At 39.6% G+C, this 24,209-nt stretch overlaps 1 protein-coding gene across 1 annotated transcript in view; it reads right to left on the bottom strand.

Annotated features, from left to right (window-relative positions):
- Window positions 1-24,209, bottom strand: part of BNIP3 (BCL2 interacting protein 3) — a 136,772-nt gene that overhangs the window by 109,418 nt on the left and 3,145 nt on the right. The window contains exon 2 of the mRNA XM_053781160.2: window positions 9,845-11,968. Within this exon, the coding sequence (XP_053637135.2) occupies window positions 9,845-11,684 (1,840 nt within the window). The 5' untranslated portion in view covers window positions 11,685-11,968. The remainder of the gene's footprint in view (window positions 1-9,844; window positions 11,969-24,209) is intronic.

Below are 24,209 nucleotides of genomic sequence, written 5' to 3'. Positions count from 1 at the left end.
CAAAACTACTCTTAAGAGATCGACATTGAGGGTAGTTGCTCAGTTATAGGGCAGTACAGGAGGTTCTTATTCTTTGTAGTTTTATCAGGGAACCCCAGTACCAAAGACACTAGTGAAGAACACATAGTAGCAAGTGATAGAAAACAAATGTTGTCATTTTTGTGAGAATATTACCTTTAAGAACTCACCAGTGATTAACAGCAGTGACACTGGACTGTGATTTCTGGCTCTATTATTCCGCTTGATCTTTCGTGACCTGGGATTACATTTCTTTCTCTTCCCCAAAAACGACCCCTGTGCTCCGTAGCACTGGTAGAGGAGTTACAATTGGACAACACACCTGCTAGCGTATAAAACAATCATGGATTCACCTCATCCTGCCTTGTATCCTCTACAATACCCAAGTTTTAAAGATGGATCTCTCCCTTTATTTTCTTTACCTTCGATAACTTTGACAGTTGTTGGAGCTACTCGCAAGAGTTTCGCTACTTGTATCTGTGACTTGTAACTTGATGACAAAATTCCCTGCGAGAAGGTCAGTGGGTTTTTTTCTTTTTAGTCTGGTAGCGCCAGTCCTGTCTCGTAGATTTAGAGATATTATTGTGTCCGCCGGTGAACATCCCTGTGTTGTCCATCACCAAGGTGTACATCAACAAGTGTGTATTTTACTATATACATTTGTATTGTTTAAAAACATTTATTGTTCACTGTTAGCAGTTTTCATGTTTAGCAGTTTGTGTAATACCAGATGCTAATTTTTATACCTAGTTTGAAACTTTTCATTCAGTACTCATCAGTATTGTTTAAAATTTATATTTTTCATTGTCAGCAGTGAATTAAAAAAAAATCTCGTTTCTTTCAGCACCCTTCAGTTCTCTAGAAATTGTATTATCCCAGAATACTTATATTTTCTAGATTACTATTAGTAATAATTTACTTCATAAGAGAGGTGACACCCTATTATAGTGCTGTACTCTTGGTTATATTAATATATATATATATATATATATATATATATATATATATATATATATATATATATATATATATATATATATATATATATATATATATATATATATATATATATATATATATATATATATATATATATATATATATATGTCGTGCCGAATAGGCAGAACTTGCGATCTTGGCTTAAATAGCAACGCTCATCTTGCCATATAGGACAAGCGAAAATTTGTGTATGCAATAATCTCGCCAAAAACATTCTGAACCTAACGAAAAAAATATATTTCACTGTTTGTTTAGTATTAAATTATTGTAAACAAATCTAAAATATATTTAGTAAGGTTAGGCTAAAATAAATTGCGCTTGTTGTAATAAGGTTAGGTAAGTTTTCTAAGTTCCTTTTGGTGCAAAATTATAAATTTTTACATCAACATTAATGAAAAAAATCTATCTTTAAACGTATAAAAGAAAATTTTAGAAAGGACTTGATTTTAAATGAGCTCTTGCTTATTGACCAGTTTTACATATTCGGCACGACATATATATATATATATATATATATATATATATATATATATATATATATATATATATATATATATATATATATATATATATATATATATATATATATATGTGTTATTCAAGAACTCATATTTTTCACTGATAGTTTTCCAAGCTTTTATTATAGATTCATTATCTCTTAGCCTATAATTTGTAAGAACAGTGTCTCATTTTGACCTAGCTTTTTTTTTTAACCCTGTACTGCATTGTATAGTTTACTTCTTAACAAATATATACAATCCATCAGCCTGTACTTAATTTGCTCTACCATTAGACTTTGAGTAATTAATGGCGCAAATCCTGACCTTATTTGTTACACATACATTTTTTTTTTGTCAATCAACAACACAAGTTATCTTTATATTTTATGTATTATATCACTGTGTACTCTTCACGTCACATTTTGAAGTTCCTCTGTTATATTTTATAGGAATCTACAGCTCAGTTAACAGTGCAGATCTTGCTCCAGTATTTTTCTACCCTAGATATCAGATACATTTTTTTTAGTTACATTTCATGGTTATACTTTTATATTCACATTTCCGAATTTCCTCTGTTATGCTCTATAAAAGCTTACATTGCAATTAATAGTGCAAATTCTATTTTTTATTTATATAATTTATTTGTTTGTCAGTCTACAACCCTAGTTACCTATATATTTTTGTTACTATTCCTATTTTCACTTTAAAGACGTTCAGATTGCATTAATCATCTTACTATAAGTAACAATCTACCTCATAATTGCAGTTTGCAACCTGATATTTTAATGTCAGTTACTTTATCATAAATTTGTACTTCTGTACGTTGTCCCTATTTTCATAACTGATTTTGTTAATAATAGCTATGCTGGTTAATTGCTTGTGTTATTTCTCACTCAATTTCTCATATCCTTTATCCTTTTGCATATCCTACATCCTAGTTCACGAACATGGATATCGACCCCTATTTAAATCTATCTAATCGCAGTTAAAATCAATATTCTTCTGAAAATAGCTCTCTTAGCCAGCAAGTCAAGTAAAAACTGCAACACCAAGAATATATCAGTACTCAGTTATAATGATGGATCCCTGAGTAAGCACTATGATGACCTCTTAGTGCTCCTAGATTCTTTAAATGCTAACATATCTTCTAATATTTCTTCTAAAATCTAGCTTAAACATGACACGACAAACATCTTTAACTTACCTGGGTACACAGCCATTCATAACTGCTGGCCTGATCAAATTGGGGAAGATACAGCATTATAATACTCCAGTGAATTAATATGTAATAACTCTACATATACCTTGGATGACCATGGTGAATATATTTTTGCTGCTTTTACAACCAAAAAGTTGAAGACCCTAATTACAGATGGCGCAGTCTACAGGTTACCTCATATTAATATACCTACCTTCAGTAATAACCTTAAAAACCTCATAATTAGCAATCACTTAAACAAGCATCACCTAATACTTGCTGGTGACTTCAACATAAACCTTGTCAATGCTGAAGACCCTCAATTAGCTGACTTCCTTAGTGCCCTTGACAATTGCGTGCTAATACCTGCTATAGCTAAGCTTACAAAAAAATTCTGAGACAAGTGCATCCTCAGTTGACTATATCCGGGCCAATATAACAGCTCTTCTCAAAATCGGGATAATTACAGACAATACTACTGATCATTACCTCATCTTCCTCATGATCAACATACACAAATTACCACTCAACACCAGTAAATAACTTCATTACAGCAGTGACACTGACTGGCACAGAGAGTTTTCTGATTTGGAAATCGACAAATGAGTCAGTTTTTTTTTTCTACAAAAATTACAAGGCGTCTACAACAGGCATTGTCGTATTAAAACTAAGCAGATCACAGTAAAGAAACTAAATATCCTGTGGCTAACAAACAGCATCCTCAGGTCCATTGACAAAAAAACATAACAAAAAAAGTGTAGATTGGGATTAATAACTAAAGAACAGACGAAAAACTCTACCAATGTAATAAGGAAGTCTAAATAAGTGGTATGCTGGCAGACCTGGAAAAAACTCCCAAACCTGGGCTCTCGAAAAATGACCAAAACCCGAGATACTGCCCTAACTAAACCCAATAAACCTCACTTCCAGCCTGCTGAATCACCATTATACTAAATGATTTCTTCTTTATTATATAATCAAGTCTAGTCAGCAAAATCTCAAGTTCCAATGCCCAAGCGAGTGACTACCTTACTGAAAGTTTTCCAAACTCACTCTCTAGCTCCAACTAATCTTACTGGGGTCACTTTGAAAATAAACTCTGAAAAACAAAGCAGGAAACTTAGTTAATTTGCCAATAGCTTATGTACTGTTTGCAAAATTATTCAACACATCATTAGAAACCAAAGCTTTCCAAGCATCTAATTTGCAATTATCTAAAATCTTCGAAAAACTTATTCCTTACCTTACTTATGGTATTTGTTCCTCTACTACAGCAAGTCCCCTAAAACCAATAATAACGAACGATTACCGAATCTAGTGCCAGACAACACCCCCACTCTTCAAAAGTTGAAACGTACTCTATATACATAATATTCACTCATATTACTGTGCCTGCTATACATATAGGGCAATCAATTCTAAAATAAACGTTGCTCTGAAACCCTTCTTTCATAGCTGCAACAGTATATATATATATATATATATATATATATATATATATATATATATATATATATATATATATATATATATATATATATATATATATATATATATATATATATATATATATAGGCATAACAAAATAAAAAAATCTCTTAATATCCCCAGTGTCCTACTCAACCTGTGTAAAAAACTCATTGCGCTTTATATTTATATAAAAGGCCCTAAAATCTGAAAATTCCTGCGTGAGGATTACAAATGTCTGCCAACCGCTTCCAAACTATTATTAAAAAAAGACTCTTATTACCTTTATATGATCTAGACAATATGCTGTATCAAACAAAACCTGAACTCTGCTGTTTCCATCCAATTCTATCTTTGTTCTTCCAACTTTCACATATTATTAGATGCATATACCATCTCATCATATATATATTGTAATTCAAGTAACTAGCACCACTCGCTCTGCTAAACTTGACAGTCATATCTTCTTATTGTGATTTTTATTATGAATGAACTTGGTAAATTTGAAGCGGCTAAGGTTTTCCCGAGATGCTATGTAATCTTCGGGCCTTCAGTTTATTGTATGTCCTATGTTGCAATGCTGAAATTTAGATTAGTATCTGCATTTCTATTTGACCAACATTCGTAATAACCTCCACAAATGTTATAGCGAATTGTGTTACTAAAACTTGCAACAAGTCTCGCAAGAAAATTCGGTAGAAGTTTTAAGTTTAAGGCTGCCCAAAATGCTCTGCATAACCAGGGGATTTAATGTATGAGTATGTTAAAAATGTTATGTTTTTCTTAATCAAGTGTAAACGACACTTGGAGAAATAAAGTTTATCATTTATCAAAGGCACTCAGGTTTTGGAGTTATTTTTTCCTTATGGTATTTTTTTCCGTTTTGCGACTTATTTTCCTCCAAGAGATCATCCAGTGTTAGACAATCTCTATTACTGAGAGAGTGAGAAATTGAGAGAGAGAGAGAGAGAGAGAGAGAGAGAGAGAGAGAGAGAAGGGGGGGAGGGAGAGAGAAAAAACAGACACCTGAAGACCTTCGCCTCGCGGGCCATATCAAGGTTATCTACCCACAAGGACTAAGCTACAGTCTAGTTATCTCAACTGCCTTGCCAGGTGGCATCAGGCGAGTATAGTCATGCATTAGGCTTTCTTACTCCTCCCATCAATCCCTCTGACCATGCTCCTAACATCAATGTGCAGATGAAGCAAATTACTCTCCTGTATGGAAAGAAATTCTAGGATATTTAATAGGGAAAGAGGTCATAGAATATATACACGGAGAAGTATATGACTGAGTGTATATTCACTGAGTTTTCTGTGAGCTTCATTTTAGAGATCAGAGTGTTCTTCGTGTTTGTGTACGTGAATGGCAATTTCAATGCCTAGAGTGTAGTCGATAAACTTTAAGCCTAACACTAACTTAAGTTACTATACGAAGTGCTGCTATCCACTAAACATGTATGGTATGTTTGTATGGTACGTGAAGAAAAGATATCCAGCTGACTTATTGTTTTTCATAATGTCAACACAGGGAACACGAAGCACCAGGTAGAACAGCATACTGAGTGAGGAGTTGGCTAACTACCAGAATATCAGCCAGCTTCTCTGCTACTTGAGTTATATCCGATATTATGATAAACCTGATGCTGCATCATGTATATTGCGACATAATACTTTATCCAGGTAGGTACTACCATCCTGTTTGATGAAAGTGTATCGAAAGTTTATTAAAAATTTTGCACTAGGAGGCCTGATTGTGCAGTTCTTTGTCTGCTGAACACGAAAGATGACGGGTATATCTTACAAATTCCTACTTATATTTAGGTCTAGCCTGTATATTTTAGGTCTAGCCTGTATATTTTAGGTCTAGCCTGTATATTTTAGGTCTAGCCTGTATATTTTAGGTCTAGCCTGTATATTTTAGGTCTAGCCTGTATATTTTAGGTCTAGCCTGTATATTTTAGGTCTAGCCTGTATATTTTAGGTCTAGTCTGAAAACGAGTCTCGGAGACGATGATTCCCGGTATCAAAAATAAATATAACAAAGAAATAGGTGTCTCAGAAGACCTGGATAGCTATATATTTACACCAAATATACAATAATCCCTAACATGGGAATCAAGGTAAGCTCTCGGCGTATATAAACTTATTTAGTGTCTGACAAACTATAACTAACCTCACTCGTTAAATTCAAATGATACTTAATGAATTAAAACCTCTTTTTATTGCATAGCAACCTTGAGAATATCCGACCCAGAGGAACGTTTAACATGAGAGGCGTTGATACGCAATAATGATGACATTATTATTATTATTATAATCAAGGGGAAGCGCTAAACCCGGAGGATTATACAGCGCCTGGAGGGGGATGTGGAAGGCATTCAGGCTTAATTCGGGGAACTGGAGCACAGATCCAATTCCCTAAATCAAGAGCCCCTCACCAACATCAAGGAACCTTCCTTGAGGGGAATAATGATGACAGAGCAATGAATAATAAATATTTCTAGTGTACAACCATAGAATTAGACGAGGATGATTACGGTCCTAGTGTAAGACCATAGAACTAGATGAGTAAGATAACATTCCTAGTGGTAGGACCATAGTACTAGAAGATGATAACATTCCTAGTGTAGGACCACAATACTAGACGAGAATGATAACAATCCTAGCGTAGTGTAATAAACATTCACTGTTGCCATCTCTACCTTAACTCTTTAAACCCTTAACAAAAATATCTAAGACCTCCAATTTATACACTTGATTTGTTCGTTATACAAAATTAAAAAGGAAATGATAATCCGAGCAATAAAGATAACAGGGATAACATAAGGAAAACAATTTATAAGGAAACAAGCAAACGAACACGTGGCTGTGTTTACATTGGTGACGTCACTACCAAGAGTGGCCTGATGCAACGCTGCCACATAACCTGCAAGTCTTCATTTACATTACAAATTATATAAGAATTCCAAATTAAATCCTCAACATTCGTGCTTAACAATAAGTTATATTAAACATTGAATACCTGTGAATTATTACACCGGATAATAAATCATTAATCTTGAGTTACACTCATGCTTTCCGACACCACCGCATCCTCACACCATTGTCATATAATAATAATAATAATAATAATAATACATATGGTGCATTAAAAACCCGTAGTATGTACAGCTTTTCTAGCATCAAGTAATAGTAGGTAATTAGGGAAGTGAAGTAAAGCTGGAATGAAAGAAATCAAATTTTGCTCAGGTTCAATACATTTAATATATATATATATATATATATATATATATATATATATATATATATATATATATATATATATACATATATATATATATATATTGCATTATGTAATTGGCTCAGATAACAGAATGTTGAGGCACAGTCCCTGGACCCATAATGTGTTAGTAAACTATATATCCAACAGGAAAGGTATGAAGTGATTACTACCCACAGGATGGGTACAGTGACTACCACCCACAGGATGGGTACAGTGACTACCACCCACAGGATGGGTACAGTGACTACCACCCACAGGATGGGTACAGTGACTACCACCCACAGGATGGATACAGTGACTACCACCCACAGGATGGGTACAGTGACTACCACCCACAGGATGGGTACAGTGACTACCACCCACAGGATGGGTACAGTGACTACCACCCACAGGATGGGTACAGTGACTACCACCCACAGGATGGATACAGTGACTACCACCCACAGGATGGGTACAGTGACTACCACCCACAGGATGGGTACAGTGACTACCACCCACAGGATGGGTACAGTGACTACCACCCACAGGATGGGTACAGTGACTACCACCCACAGGATGGGTACAGTGACTACCACCCACAGGATGGGTACAGTGACTACCACCCACAGGATGGATACAGTGACTACCACCCACAGGATGGGTACAGTGACTACCACCCACAAGATGGGTACAGAGTGACTACCACCCACAAGATGGGTACGGTGACTACCACCCACAAGATGGGTACCGTGACTACCACCCACAAGATGAGTACAGAGTGACTACCACCCACAGGGTCGTTATAGGGTAACTATCGCCAAAGGATAGGCCTTGGATGTAAAACAAATAACTTACTAGATAAATGAAACAAATTATATAGTGATACATCAACATAGAAACAAAATCTGAACACAAACTCATACAATATGTCTCCCGTTGCACTAGGCTTTAATAATAATAATAATAATAATAATAATAATAATAATAATAATAATAATAATAATAATAATCTTTATTTTTATAAGTACATGTACAAGGTATACAGCTGACATCAAAGACATATTACTATTTAGAAACTCCTTATCTGACTTTTTTAAGTTATCCCAGGTTCTTTACACATATGCTGCTATGTATGCTAATCTATGTAACTGTATTTTTGTATACCTGAATAAACTTACTTACTTGTTACGAAGAGCACTTCGGGAAAATTAGGTCAGTTTTGTCCCCAGGATGCGACCCACACCAGTCGACTAGCACCCAGGTACTTGTTTTACTGGTAGGTTAACAGTGACAGTAGCACTCTTAAGGAAAGAGGTCCTAATGTTTCCACTCGTACCGGGAACTGATCCCCGGACCTCAGTGTGTGAGCTGAGTGCGCTAGCAATGGGATATACATGTACTTGCATACCCGTGTTGCTAATACTAATGTAATTATGTATCGCGTATACCGCGCTCCTAAAATTAGTTATACGCCGCGTTACTAGTACTAGTATAATTATATATCCCATTAAAAGTGCTATTTATATATAGGGAATTGACTATTAGTTATATATCGAAATACATATCGGATTAGTGGATAATAAGGAAGCCTTACGTTTTAATGACCTGGCTCGAGATATTACCTCATTAGTGTCCCCGTGTTATATGTATGTGATAGTCATCCGTAGCAACCCCAGCCCTGCTGGAGGGAGACTTGTGAAACTGCCTCAGCTGCTGAACTTCACGATATCCCGATATCCTCAGCTCCTCCCTGCTAGGCTCCCAGCTCAGGCTAATGGCACATTATTACTATCTCGTGTGTAAGACCCAGTCTGTGATGAAGTGTGTGAGGAAAACTATCCTATGCGATGGAGTAGGATAGGAAACACCATCCTATGGGAAGGTGTAGGATTGTGAAACACCATCCTGTGGGATGGAGTTGTGTAGGAAACACCATCCTATATGGAGCAGGATTAGGAGACACCATCCTGTGGGATGGAGTCCCACTGCATCACAGGATGGTTTCCCCATCCAGGGAAACCATCCTGTGATGCAGTATGATGGAATACGGTAGGACAACCATATTACTTTTATTTAATCAATAGAGACGGAAGTAAATTACTGCTTATATTAATCCATATAATTTAGAAAACGTATATATATTATCAACAGCACTTGTGAAGTTGATAAAATTATGTAATCGAACAGTGTGTGGCATACGAGAATATATTTCTTGACTCAAATCAGGTTTAATCACTGCCTAATTTCCTCGTGGGAAATTAGGGGGTGATTAAATTATTATCCACCCCCTAATTTCGAAGGAATGAACTTTCATCGTGCTGAAAAATCTATACGAGTTTAGCAATAAAGAAATATTTTAGGTGGAAGAGGCTGAAAAAAACAAAAAGAAAAACTTACCTGACTGAGCCAAGACCTCTATGTCAGAGTCCGTCTCGTTGCCGAAGTCCTCGGGGACGACCGTGGAGACCTCGTCGTCTTCGTCGTTATCGTCACATATCGTGTCGTCAGTCCCCACGTCTCCCTCTCTTTTACTTGTACAGGTGGAGGCAGTGTTGGTGGTGGAGTCAGTGTTGGTGGAAGAGGCAGTGTCGGTAGTGGAGGCAATGTTGGTGACTGTGGCGGTGGTATTGGTGGGGGAGTAAGTGTTATTGGTGCCAGAGGAGAGGCGTGGTATTGCATTAGTGGGTTTGATTAATGTTTTTAATCTCTGGTGTTGTGAGGGAGAAGAAGGAAGGAGCAAGGGAGTTGTTGTCATCGCCATCATCGCATCTTCTTCCTCTTCTCGGTGTCGCTTTCTTTCTCTAGCGTCCCGCTCGTCCAGGTACCTTCGTTTCCTTTGAGAGAATCCCTCTTGTGAGGTTATTCCTTCATCTGTGTCAGAGTCGGACTCTGCTGGGGGGGAGGGCAGACGCGAGTACTGTCCTGGCCCAACAGATCGAGTAATCTTGTATATATCAAAGGCTCGGATATCTTCCCTGTAGGTCACTCTGTTCCTTAAATGCCCACCCTCATCACCTCTAGATTTGTTCGTCCTAGGCAGTGAACGATTATGATATAAATAATTTTGCAGAGGATCTAGCGGCGGTGCGTTGTCACCAGGTGTACCAGTGGAATCATTTACGCTGGCTAGCATATATGGGTTCATTGTGTCCGTGGCGCGAGATAACGGGTTCATCTTGTCCACAACGCAAGAGTCTGCACCACTACGGCGCAGAATAGACAAAGTGTCCTCAGACTGAGAGCGACGGACACACTGACGTCGCCACCGCCATCTGCCAGCCCTGCTGCTCGAGTTGCCGAGAGTCGCAACTTGCCTCGACTTGAAAGGAACTCTTCTAGGCAAGTCAGGGCGGCACATCATCTCACCCAGTTCATGGCTGTGGTTTCTCTCGACTAAATTAGATGATGTTTCATTCTGAAACTCGTCTCGCTTAGATGCCTTCTGGTCCTCCTGACGACGAGAAATGAACTCCTTATCGGGAATGGAAGTCAACTCCTGATTTATCTGTAGTTCCGTGCCCACATTGTCCGCCTCGGAGTTGGTCATGTCATAATCTGGACGAGCTGAAAGTTGGTTAGACTCGGTACATACACACTTTTCAGCCGTAACGGGAGACGATTCTTTAGGCACCATTAGGCTAGCGACCTCCAAAACCTGGCTGTAAGATATGTGGTTGTCAGTGGAGTTTGGTGTGTGAGATGAATCCAAATGCGGTAAATAGTTCTCCCACCAGTGGAGGGCGGGGGCAGAAGTTTTGTCCACCTGAGTGATTATGTTCATCCAAGAGATCCATCTCGCTGACCAGCTGGATACTAAAAACGTATTAGAAGGCAGACCTGATGTGTAGTTCTGCGGAGTGTCAAGAATGACCCAAGAACTGCAGGGGTCGATCATGTCCACCTTGGCTTCAACAAGGAGATGCCTGGTATCTGTTGGCTGGTTGCTGGCAGTCGTTTTACACCCACTATAAAGTTCACGCCCGCCACACCCGTCCTCGTCACATAGTGTCTTCCGTACGTCATACAGAGCCTTGCCCTGAGTGTGGGCGTGAATCCTGCCCCTGTCATGAGCATGAAATCTGCCGCTGCCATGGGCGTGAGATGCAGTATCATGGGCTGTGGGCAGCTGGGGTTTTGGAGTAGAATCAAAGAGTTTCGTGAACCCAGGCTGATAAGAGTCGCCACCCAGGAACCACCACAGTGCTTGTGACAACACGCCGCTGACCACGCTCACCATGATGACGCGCTACACCTCTGCCAGAGATCAATTATTGTTGTATTTAGCGCTAAACCCTTGGGGTCCAGACAACAAGAAGGAACAAAAATTCTGAGGCGTCGTTTTCTAATTCATCAGCAACGTCGTTTTCTCATTCTTCCAAGGAGCCACTATACAGCAGCCTCGTCAGTTGAAACTTGCAGATTTACTCGTAATGTTGACATCACTTGTAAGAGAGCAGCTTTTAATGCCTTCATAAATGCGAAGGTTCGTCAACTCTGGATGTGGAAACTGCCTTTCATTCACTGTGAGGAAGAAAGACAGAGTGAGAGGGCAAGGTTACTCACAGGTGTGTCAAATATTCACTTAACTTTTATAGGGAATGTCAACATTTGTAACTAATTTGAGAGATTCGAGTGAATTCATGCAAAAGAAACGTAAAAAAAAATTAAGAAAAAACAAGCTGCGTTCAACAGTTTTATAAATCTAGATGGGATAATAACGAGAGAAGTTGAGAATTTAACAAAAAGGGGTTATAGGGCAGGAGTGAGAGGTTGTAAGTGTTGTGGTTGTGATGGTGGTGGTAGTTTTGATAATGGTTGTTGTGACGATGGTTATTGTGGTGGTGGTTATGAGGTTTGGATGGTGGTGGTTGTGGTTGTGAAGAGGGTGGTGGTGGTGGTGTGAGTGCCAAGTGTATTTATTTATAGCCAGAGTTAGTCTACGGGGATAAACAGCCAAGTTTGACTACCACATACAGGGTCAAGGTCACCCCGACTGTGAGGGGTGAAGCAGGTCACCCAGAGGCTCAGTCACTGTCATTACCACAAGTACTCAATCACGGGGCCAGGAGCTATTACCTGGAGTTTACCTGGAGAGAGTTCCGGGGGTCAACGCCCCCGCGGCCCGGTCTGTGACCAGGCCTCCTGGTGGATCAGAGCCTGATCAACCAGGTTGTTGCTGCTGGCTGCACGCAAACCAACGTACGAGCCACAGCCCGGCTGATCAGGAACTGACTTTAGGTGCTTGTCCAGTGCCAGCTTGAAGACTGCCAGGGGTCTGTTGGTAATCCCCCTTATGTGTGCTGGGAGGCAGTTGAACAGTCTCGGGCCCCTGACACTTATTGTATGGTCTCTTAACGTGCTAGTGACACCCCTGCTTTTCATTGGGGGGGATGGTGCATCGTCTGCCGAGTCTTTTGCTTTCGTAGTGAGTGATTTTCGTGTGCAAGTTCGGTACTAGTCCCTCTAGGATTTTCCAGGTGTATATAATCATGTATCTCTCCCTCCTGCGTTCCAGGGAATACAGGTTTAGGAACCTCAAGCGCTCCCAGTAATTGAGGTGTTTTATCTCCGTTATGCGCGCCGTGAAAGTTCTCTGTACATTTTCTAGGTCGGCAATTTCACCTGCCTTGAAAGGTGCTGTTAGTGTGCAGCAATATTCCAGCCTAGATAGAACAAGTGACCTGAAGAGTGTCATCATGGGCTTGGCCTCCCTAGTTTTGAAGGTTCTCATTATCCATCCTGTCATTTTTCTAGCAGATGCGATTGATTCAATGTTATGGTCCTTGAAGGTGAGATCCTCCGACATAATCACTCCCAGGTCTTTGACGTTGGTGTTTCGCTCTATTTTGTGGCCAGAATTTGTTTTGTACTCTGATGAAGATTTAATTTCCTCATGTTTACCATATCTGAGTAATTGAAATTTCTCATCGTTGAACTTCATATTGTTTTCTGCAGCCCACTGAAAGATTTGGTTGATGTCCGCCTGGAGCCTTGCAGTGTCTGCAATGGAAGACACTGTCATGCAGATTCGGGTGTCATCTGCAAAGGAAGACACGGTGCTGTGGCTGCCTCGGACTTTACTCTGTTGACGACTACTCTCTGTGTTCTGTTAGTGAGGAAATTATAGATCCATCGACCGACTTTTCCTGTTATTCCTTTAGCACGCATTTTGTGCGCTATTACGCCATGGTCACACTTGTCGAAGGCTTTTGCAAAGTCTGTATATATTACATCTGCATTATTTTTGTCTTCTAGTGCATTTAGGACCTTGTCGTAGTGATCCAATAGTTGAGACAGACAGGAGCGACCTGTTCTAAGCCCATGTTGCCCTGGGTTGTGTAACTGATGGGTTTCTAGATGGGTGGTGATCTTGCTTCTTAGGACCCTTTCAAAGATTTTTATGATATGGGATGTTAGTGCTATTGGTCTGTAGTTCTTTGCTGTTGCTTTACTGCCCCCTTTGTGGAGTGGGGCTATGTCTGTTGTTTTTAGTAACTGTGGGACGACCCCCGTGTCCATGCTCCCTCTCCATAGGATAGAAAAGGCTCGTGATAGGGGCTTCTTGCAGTTCTTGATGAACACAGAGTTCCATGAGTCTGGCCCTGGGGCAGAGTGCATGGGCATGTCATTTATCGCCTGTTCGAAGTCATTTGGCGTCAGGATAACATCGGATAGGCTTGTGTTAATCAAATTTTGTGGCTCTCTCATAAAAAATTCATTTTGATCTTCGACTCTCAGTCTGGTTAGCGGCTTGCTAAAAACTGAGTCATATTGGGACTTGAGTAGCTCACTCATTTCCTTGCTGTCATCTGTGTAGGACCCATCTTGTTTAAGTAGGGGCCCAATACTGGACGTTGTTCTCGATTTTGATTTGGCATAGGAGAAGAAATACTTTGGGTTTCTTTCGATTTCATTTATGGCTTTTAGTTCTTCCAGCGATTCCTGACTCCTATAAGATTCCTTTAGCTTGAGTTCGATGCTTGCTATTTCTCTGACCAGTGTCTCCCTACGCATTTCAGATATATTGACCTCTTTTAGCCGCTCTGTTATTCTTTTCCGTCGCCTGTAAAGGGAGCGCCTGTCTCTTTCTATTTTACATCTACTCCTCCTTTTTCTTAGAGGAATAAGCCTTGTGCATACATCGAGTGCCACCGAGTTAATCTGTTCTAGGCATAAGTTGGGGTCTGTGTTGCTTAGTATATCTTCCCAGCTTATATCGGTTAGGACTTGGTTTACTTGGTCCCACTTTATGTTTTTGTTATTGAAGTTGAATTTGGTGAATGCTCCCTCGTGACTAGTCTCATTATGTCGGTCTGGGGCTCCACGCATGCATGTGTGAACCTCAATTATGTTGTGATCTGAGTATATTGTTTTTGATATGGTGACATTTCTTATCAGATCATCATTATTAGTGAAGATGAGGTCTAGTGTATTCTCCAGTCTAGTAGGCTCTATTATTTGCTGGTTTAAATTGAATTTTGTGGAGAGATTTAAAAGCTCGTGTGAGTGTGAGTTTTCATCAGAGCTGCCTCCTGGTGTTATTACTGCAACAATATTATTTGCTATATTCCTCCATTTTAGGTGCCTTAAGTTGAAATCCCCCAGGAGCAAGATGTTGGGTGCAGGAGCTGGAAGATTTTCCAGACAGTGGTCAATTTTTAACAGCTGTTCCTGGAATTGCTGGGATGTTGCATCCGGAGGCTTGTAGACTACCACAATGACTAGGTTTTGGTTCTCGACCTTTACTGCTAAAACTTCCACTACATCATTTGAGGCATTAAGCAGTTCTGTGCAAACAAGTGACTCTGCAATGTCTCGACCTCGACTCGACCTCTGCAACCACAATTGAGCACACGTCTAAGCGTCTACAATCTACCTGTCAGCTGTTGTCTCTTAGTTCCCTCACTGTCATCAAGAAGTTCGACGATGTATTTACAACAGAGACAAAGAAAAACATTCCGGTCTATTGCATCTGATGTATTAAACGAGAGAAGAAAATAGATGTATTCCAGCAACCGGAAGATACAAAAAATGTATCCTAGTATCCCGTATGATACGAAAAATGTATCCCAGTATCCCGTAAGATACAAAAAATGTATCCCAGTATCCCGTAAAATAGGAAAAATGTATCCCAGTAACCCGTAAATTAGGAAAAATGTATCCCAGTATCTGGTAAGTCCATAACCCTGCACATCTTTCATACGAGAAAGATATCCTAATATTCCGTGAGTCAGGTTCTCTCTACTCACTAAAACGAGTAAGGTATTCCAGTATCCCACAAGCGCTGCCCCCTGTACCTCATTGACACGAGAAAGGTATCCCGGTATCCCATAAGCCCTGCACCCTCTTCTTCAATGATACAAAGAAGGTATCCCATTATCCCATAGCCCAGCCCTCTCTACCTCAATGATACGAGAAAAGTATCCCATGTGCCCAGCCTCTCTACGTCAATGATACGAGAAAAGTATCCCATGTGCCCAGCCTCTCTACGTCAATGATACGAGAAAAGTATCCCATGTGCCCAGCCTCTCTACCTCAATGATACGAGAAAAATATCCCATGTGCGCAGCCTCTCTACCTCAATGATACGAGAAAAGTATCCCATGTGCCAGCCTCTCTACCTCAATGATACGAGAAAAGTATCCCATGTGCCAGCCTCTCTACCTCAATGATACGAGAAAAGTATCCCATGTGCCAGCCTCTCTACCTCAATGATACGAGAAAAGTATCCCATGTGCCAGCCCCTCTACCTCAATGATACGAGAAAAGTATCCCATGTGCCAGCCCTCTCTACCTCAATGATACGAGAAAAATATCCCATGTGCGCAGCCTCTCTACCTCAATGATACGATAAAAGTATCCCATGTGCCAGCCTCTCTACCTCAATGATACGAAAAAAGTATCCCATGTGCCAGCCTCTCTACCTCAATGATACGAGAAAAGTATCCCATGTGCCAGCCTCTCTACCTCAATGATACGAGAAAAGTATCCCATGTGCCAGCCCCTCTACCTCAATGATACGAGAAAAGTATCCCATGTGCCAGCCTCTCTACCTCAATGATACGAGAAAAGTATCCCATGTGCCAGCCTCTCTACCTCAATGATACGAGAAAAGTATCCCATGTGACCAGCCCCTCTACCTCAGTGATACGAGAAAAGTATCCCATGTGCCAGCCCCTCTACCTCAATGATACGATACGAGAGAAGTATCCCATGTGACTAGCCCTTCTACCTCAGTGATACGAGAAAAGTATCCCATGTGACCAGCCCCTCTACCTCAATGATACGAGAAAAATATCCCATGTGCCCAGCCCCTCTACCTCAATGTATGCAGAAGGAATAGTGCAGTGTGATATAAGTTCATAATGGAATTAAATAACAACATTGAAGAGTTGAAGTCAGAAGAGGCATACACAAATTATCACATGGGAACTAATATTGCAGTACCTTCAGTAAAATTTGCATCTACATAGCCCAAAGAACTCATAACCTTTTTTTTAACACAGCTCATTTCAAAGCCTATGTATATTATAACTAAGGTATATTATCACCCCCAGGATGCTACCCACAACAGTCGACTAAAGCCCAGGTACCTATATATTGCTAGGTACAAAGGGCAACAGGAGCAAGTAAACATGTTCATCCTTTCTACCCATGCTGAGGATCGAACCACGGACACTCATATGTGAGTTGAGTGCGCTGCCAACCGAGCAACGGGATACCCCTTTATTTTAGTAATAAACACCAGCTCTGAAAATTTTAAGCCAGTCAGAAGAGGCATTGTCTACTTATTACACAGACACCAATGTCTAATAATGCACCAGCTCTTCAGGTTTCAAGACTCTCAGACGTTGCATTCCTAAGTTATTGGTGTTTAAGATTCGAAGTCAGATTATAATGTGAAAACTTATCATTTTTTTCCCAATTTCTTTATTAATATTGGAACCTACACCAGCCAAAATCAATCCAATACTTTTTCTAAATAGATATACCAGCATTAAGGACTTGAAACCCAATGGAAGAGGCCCTCTAACGGTATGACATTGAAACAAATTTACCTAATAAAACTGGCAGATTGAAGCTTACACAACACAAAAGTCAACGTGAAACTTAGCAGAGCCCAACATCACTGAAAGTTTGAATCCAGTCAGAAGACGCATTCTCCAGTTATTGCTAGGAATGCAGTGGTTATCAATTTATTAACTATTAGTAAATTTGCAACTTTGCATGCATAAAAACATAGGATGACTGGGGGGACCGTCCTGCTCATAAGATGTATCAATCGTTAAAGATTGAAGCTATGCAGTGACGTCCTCAGGTTATTTCACAGAAATGTACCATACCATTTGCAAAAAAAATTAATCAGCAAATTTTCAGGTGCAATAACTATCCCAGTCTCAGTATGACTGTGTGTGTGTGTGTGTGTGTGTGTGTGTGTGTGTGTGTGTGTGTGTGTGTGTGTGTGTGTGTGTGTGTGTGTGTGTGTGTGTGTGTGTGTTGACTTTGTTAAAGAAGCAGATAATACAGAGAGTTAAAGCAGATTTGTGAACATTCATGCCAATGTTGAAAGTTTGAAGCCGATCAGAAGAGGCTTTTTCAGGTTATTGTACGAAACCAAAATTGAGAATGACTTATAACAAAAAATAAATTGACCAGAGAGCACCTCAAACCAGCAGTTGCACGAGCCTTTCTCTTATTATATTATGCTATCCTGGGAAATTTGAAGCAATCAAAAAGGGCGTTCTCAAGTTATAATTAAAAAATTGTACCCTTTAGTGGTTGCCAATTCTGGCAACCACTAAAGGGTACCCCTTAAGGCAGGGGTTCCCAACCAGGGGTGCTCGCACCCCCTGGGGGTGCGAGACATCATTCCAGGGGGTGCGAGAAGCGTCCGTCTTAATAACAGGAAATTGATTCATTTATTACTTATTAATATTCAATAATCATAGTAAAATTATCATTGAACAAAGTTTAAATTGTAGGGGGTGCGAGGTTAGAGCAAAAATTTTATAGGGGTGCGGGAGTAAGATAAGGTTGGGAACCACTGCCTTAAGGGATACCAAATTATGTTGCATCCGGAGCCTTGTAACAATGATTCGGTGGGAGAACAAATAGTTTGTTGGTTTGTTTGGCAGACTCGACAGTGTGAGCACACCTTTGAAGGTATGCTCAGTGTGGGGCCCACCTGCATTGTATGCTCATTCTGGAGCACTTGTGTTATCATAGATTCAGTTTGGGGCCCAAAAATAGTATAAAATGCTCATTCTAGGGCCTACCAGCACGCTTGCATCATGTGCTCAGGTTATTGCCACTATCATTATGACATGCTCAGTCTGGGGCACAGCAGCACTATGATATGCTCAATATGGGGCCAACGGGCTGTGGTGTACACTGTAAAGCCAAGCACTTAAGTTCATTGTTCACTGCAGAAATAAACTTCTTCATCCCTGTTTGTTCACCACTCTGCTATACAAATGGTTGGGGGGCGCACACACACATACTAGATTCACACACCAAAATTTCTCGTCTTGGCAACAGTAAAAATCTTCTAACTATAAATGAAGAGTACATCTGGGAACCAACAAGGAAAATTATCCATAAAATTTAAACGTTGTGCTCTCATTAACTGATGAGGCAGAACCCGAGGCAGAGGGACCATTATAGACCCGAATGCTCACACCATGATTATAAATAGTTCCTCAAGAATGAGTAATATATATATATATATATATATATATATATATATATATATATATATATATATATATATATATATATATATATATATATATATATATATATATATATATATATATATATATATATATATATATATATATATATATATTTTTTTTTTTTTTTTTTTTTTTATTATCACACCGGCCGATTCCCACCAAGGCAGAGTGGCCCGAAAAAGAAAAACTTTCACCATCATTCACTCCATCACTGTCTTGCCAGAAGGGTGCTTTACACTACAGTTTTTAAACTGCAACATTAACACCCCTCCTTCAGAGTGCAGGCACTGTACTTCCCATCTCCAGGACTCAAGTCCGGCCTGCCGGTTTCCCTGAATCCCTTCATAAATGTTACTTTGCTCACACTCCAACAGCACGTCAAGTATTAAAAACCATTTGTCTCCATTCACTCCTATCAAACACGCTCACGCATGCCTGCTGGAAGTCCAAGCCCCTCGCACACAAAACCTCCTTTACCCCCTCCCTCCAACCCTTCCTAGGCCGACCCCTACCCCGCCTTCCTTCCACTACAGACTGATACACTCTTGAAGTTATTCTGTTTCGCTCCATTCTCTCTACATGTCCGAACCACCTCAACAACCCTTCCTCAGCCCTCTGGACAACAGTTGTGGTAATCCCGCACCTCCTCCTAACTTCCAAACTACGAATTCTCTGCATTATATTCACACCACACATTGCCCTCAGACATGACATCTCCACTGCCTCCAGCCTTCTCCTCGCTGCAACATTCATCACCCACGCTTCACACCCATATAAGAGCGTTGGTAAAACTATACTCTCATACATTCCCCTCTTTGCCTCCAAGGACAAAGTTCTTTGTCTCCACAGACTCCTAAGTGCACCACTCACTCTTTTTCCCTCATCAATTCTATGATTCACCTCATCTTTCATAGACCCATCCGCTGACACGTCCACTCCCAAATATCTGAATACGTTCACCTCCTCCATACTCTCTCCCTCCAATCTGATATTCAATCTTTCATCACCTAATCTTTTTGTTATCCTCATAACCTTACTCTTTCCTGTATTCACCTTTAATTTTCTTCTTTTGCACACCCTACCAAATTCATCCACCAATCTCTGCAACTTCTCTTCAGAATCTCCCAAGAGCACAGTGTCATCAGCAAAGAGCAGCTGTGACAACTCCCACTTTGTGTGTGATTCTTTATCTTTTAACTCCACGCCTCTTGCCAAGACCCTCGCATTTACTTCTCTTACAACCCCATCTATAAATATATTAAACAACCACGGTGACATCACACATCCTTGTCTAAGGCCTACTTTTACTGGGAAAAAATTTCCCTCTTTCCTACATACTCTAACTTGAGCCTCACTATCCTCGTAAAAACTCTTCACTGCTTTCAGTAACCTACCTCCTACACCATACACTTGCAACATCTGCCACATTGCCCCCCTATCCACCCTGTCATACGCCTTTTCCAAATCCATAAATGCCACAAAGACCTCTTTAGCCTTATCTAAATACTGTTCACGTATATGTTTCACTGTAAACACCTGGTCCACACACCCCCTACCTTTCCTAAAGCCTCCTTGTTCATCTGCTATCCTATTCTCCGTCTTACTCTTAATTCTTTCAATTATAACTCTACCATACACTTTACCAGGTACACTCAACAGACTTATCCCCCTATAATTTTTGCACTCTCTTTTATCCCCTTTGCCTTTATACAAAGGAACTATGCATGCTCTCTGCCAATCCCTAGGTACCTTACCCTCTTCCATACATTTATTAAATAATTGCACCAACCACTCCAAAACTATATCCCCACCTGCTTTTAACATTTCTATCTTTATCCCATCAATCCCGGCTGCCTTACCCCCTTTCATTTTACCTACTGCCTCACGAACTTCCCCCACACTCACAACTGGCTCTTCCTCACTCCTACAAGATGTTATTCCTCCTTGCCCTATACACGAAATCACAGCTTCCCTATCTTCATCAACATTTAACAATTCCTCAAAATATTCCTTCCATCTTCCCAATACCTCTAACTCTCCATTTAATAACTCTCCTCTCCTATTTTTAACTGACAAATCAATTTGTTCTCTAGGCTTTCTTAACTTGTTAATCTCACTCCAAAACTTTTTCTTATTTTCAACAAAATATATATATATATATATATATATATATATATATATATATGCAATAAGATCACAGTAAACAGGTGATTTCAGAATATCCTTGATAATGTGAGTAGTCACGAAAGCGCTTGGAATTTCTTATTCTTTCAGAGTGGTTGTTTTGCATATATATATATATATATATATATATATATATATATATATATATATATATATATATATATATATATATATATATATATATATATATATATGCAAAACAACCACTCTGAAAGAATAGAGAAATTCCAAGCGCTTTCGTGACTACTCACATTATCAAGGAACTATGTTCCTTGATAATGTGAGTCACGAAAGCGCTTGGAATTTCTCTATTCTTTCAGAGTGGTTGTTTTGCATATTCTGAAATCACCTGTTTACTGTGATCTTATTGCATGTATATATATATATATATATATATATATATATATATATATATATATATATATATATATATATATATATATATATATATATATATATATATATATATGCAAGGAATTCGCAAGAGCAGGCGAAATATACACAAACACTGATCTCTGGCTGAAGGAGACTCGAACCTACGAACCTTGGAACAAGGTACGCAGTGCTATACCAATCTTGAGATTGGTATAGCACTGCGTACCTTGTTCCAAGGTTCGTAGGTTAGAGTCTCCTTCAGCCAGAGATCAGTGTTTATATATAAATATATATATATATATATATATATATATATATATATATATATATATATATATATATATATATATATATATATATATATATATATATATATATATATATATATATATATATATATATATATATATATATATATATATATACAGTAGCCTAGCCACTATCCTGCTGCTAGTGAATCATGCTTACTATAGGGCCCTGGTCACTGCTAGTGAGCCACGCTTACTAAAGGGCCTTGGTCACTGCTAGTGAATTAAGCTTACTATAGGGCCTTGGTCACTGCTAGTGGATCAAGCTTAGTAAAGGGCTTTGGTCACTGCTAGTGAACCAAGCTTATTATAAGGCCCTGGTCACTACTGTGAATCATGCACATTACAGGGCCCTAATCGCTTCTGCTGTAAGCCATGCTTTCTTACTGTATGGCGATGGTCACTACCGCTAGTGAATCATGCTTATTATGGGGCTCTGGTCACTAATTCTGGTGAACCATGCTTACTACACGGCAATGGTTACTCTGTTGGTGATGGTGGATCATGCTACAGGGCCCTAGTGACTACCCTGCAAGTGGTGGATCATGGTTGCTACAGGGCCTTCGCCACTTTCCTATTAGTGGATCATGCTTACTACAGGGCCTTCGCCACTTTCCTATTAGTGGATCATGCTTACTAGAAGGCCCTCGCCACTTTCCTATTAGTGGATCATGCTTACTACAGGGCCTTCGCCACTTTCCTATTAGTCGATCATGCTTACTAGAAGGCCCTCGCCACTTTCCTATTAGTGGATCATGCTTGCATGATCCACTAATCAGGCGGCTGCCCTGCCTTCATTTACACTGTTCCAACGTGACGGTCCAAAGAGTGCAACTCAGTGCCTTCATTCTGTCTTTGTATGAAAGATTTCTACCACACGGAATCAACTTCGTCATTCTTTCCATATATTTTCCAGCGCAATTGTGTTCATTCTGTGATACGAAGAGCAGAACCGAGTAGCATTATTTAAATGAGGTCTAATCAAAAATATATAAAACTGAGGGTTAACTTCATATATCTTAGTGAATACTTATGCAGTCTTGTCTTGGCTTTAAACTTCTGCTAATCAGATCTTACACAATTTTTTTTCCCATTCATTTTGACTAAGATCTACAGTGTTTAGTTTATAAATACCATAATTATTTTCTTTTCCTAGGACAGGGGTGGGCAACCCTCAGCACATGTGCCAAACCTGGCACGCCAACGACTTCTTTCCGGCACGCATCCGTTCCAAGAAAAGCGAGGAAATAGTCCCTATACGTTTCCAGAGATTTTGTATCAAAGATATGGCCGACTTTGGCATGCACACTTAAAAAGGTTGCCCACCCTTGTAATAGGATTAGAACCGTACTCTCGTCAGCTTGAACTACATCTGTCACTTCTCCAGCTACACCATCAGTCTATCCAGATGTTTCCTCCACCAGAGTCTTTAACAGTTCAGAGAACAATTCGTAGGTGTATATAATGGATGGAGAGAGAGAGAGAGATCCTGAGGTGAAAGAATAAAGTCATGAAGAGATATGTGAGTGACTTCCTGACTGCCCAGTCAAGCAAGAAGAAGAAAGCCGAGAATATACTACATAATTCTTGTTTAAACGCTACACCCAGAATACATTGTGCTTCCCGTCAAGCTCACCAGCAACAACCTTGCAAGTACATACCTTACAAAGGTTGTTGCCTACACAATAGACTACAGTAGCATAATGTATATTCGAAACGTTTCGGAAATATAAAAAAAATATCCATCTGTTGCGTCTTGCTCATTATCTTGTGTGACAGGTCACTCTCTCTGATGATAAGTCTTGCGTCTGGAAACTTTATATGGTGGTTGTTGGCATACATTTATTTCTAATGTCCTTTCAGCATACTTTAATACGTTCTTTGACTCAGGTGTCTAGGTCTCTGGAGGTTTCGCCAACATAAATCTTGTCACATCCTCCACAAGGTATGCTACACACGCCCGTTGGCTTCCCTTGCCTCTTAACTAAGTATTTTAAAGTTTTAGATGGAATATTGGTGACCCCTGATGTTGGCTTTTGTACTGGAAAGGTTGTTGCTGGTGAGCTTGACGGAAAGTGCAACGTTAGGATTAGAATTACACGGTATATTCTCTGCTTTCGTCTTGTGTGACTCGGCAGTCATGAAGTCACTCACACGTCT

The sequence above is a fragment of the Cherax quadricarinatus genome, chromosome 15, assembly GCF_038502225.1.
Source record: "Cherax quadricarinatus isolate ZL_2023a chromosome 15, ASM3850222v1, whole genome shotgun sequence".
Classification (NCBI taxonomy): Eukaryota; Metazoa; Arthropoda; class Malacostraca; order Decapoda; family Parastacidae; genus Cherax; species Cherax quadricarinatus.
Note: the sequence above shows the minus strand (reverse complement) of the source record. Positions and strands in the feature narration are given on the sequence as shown.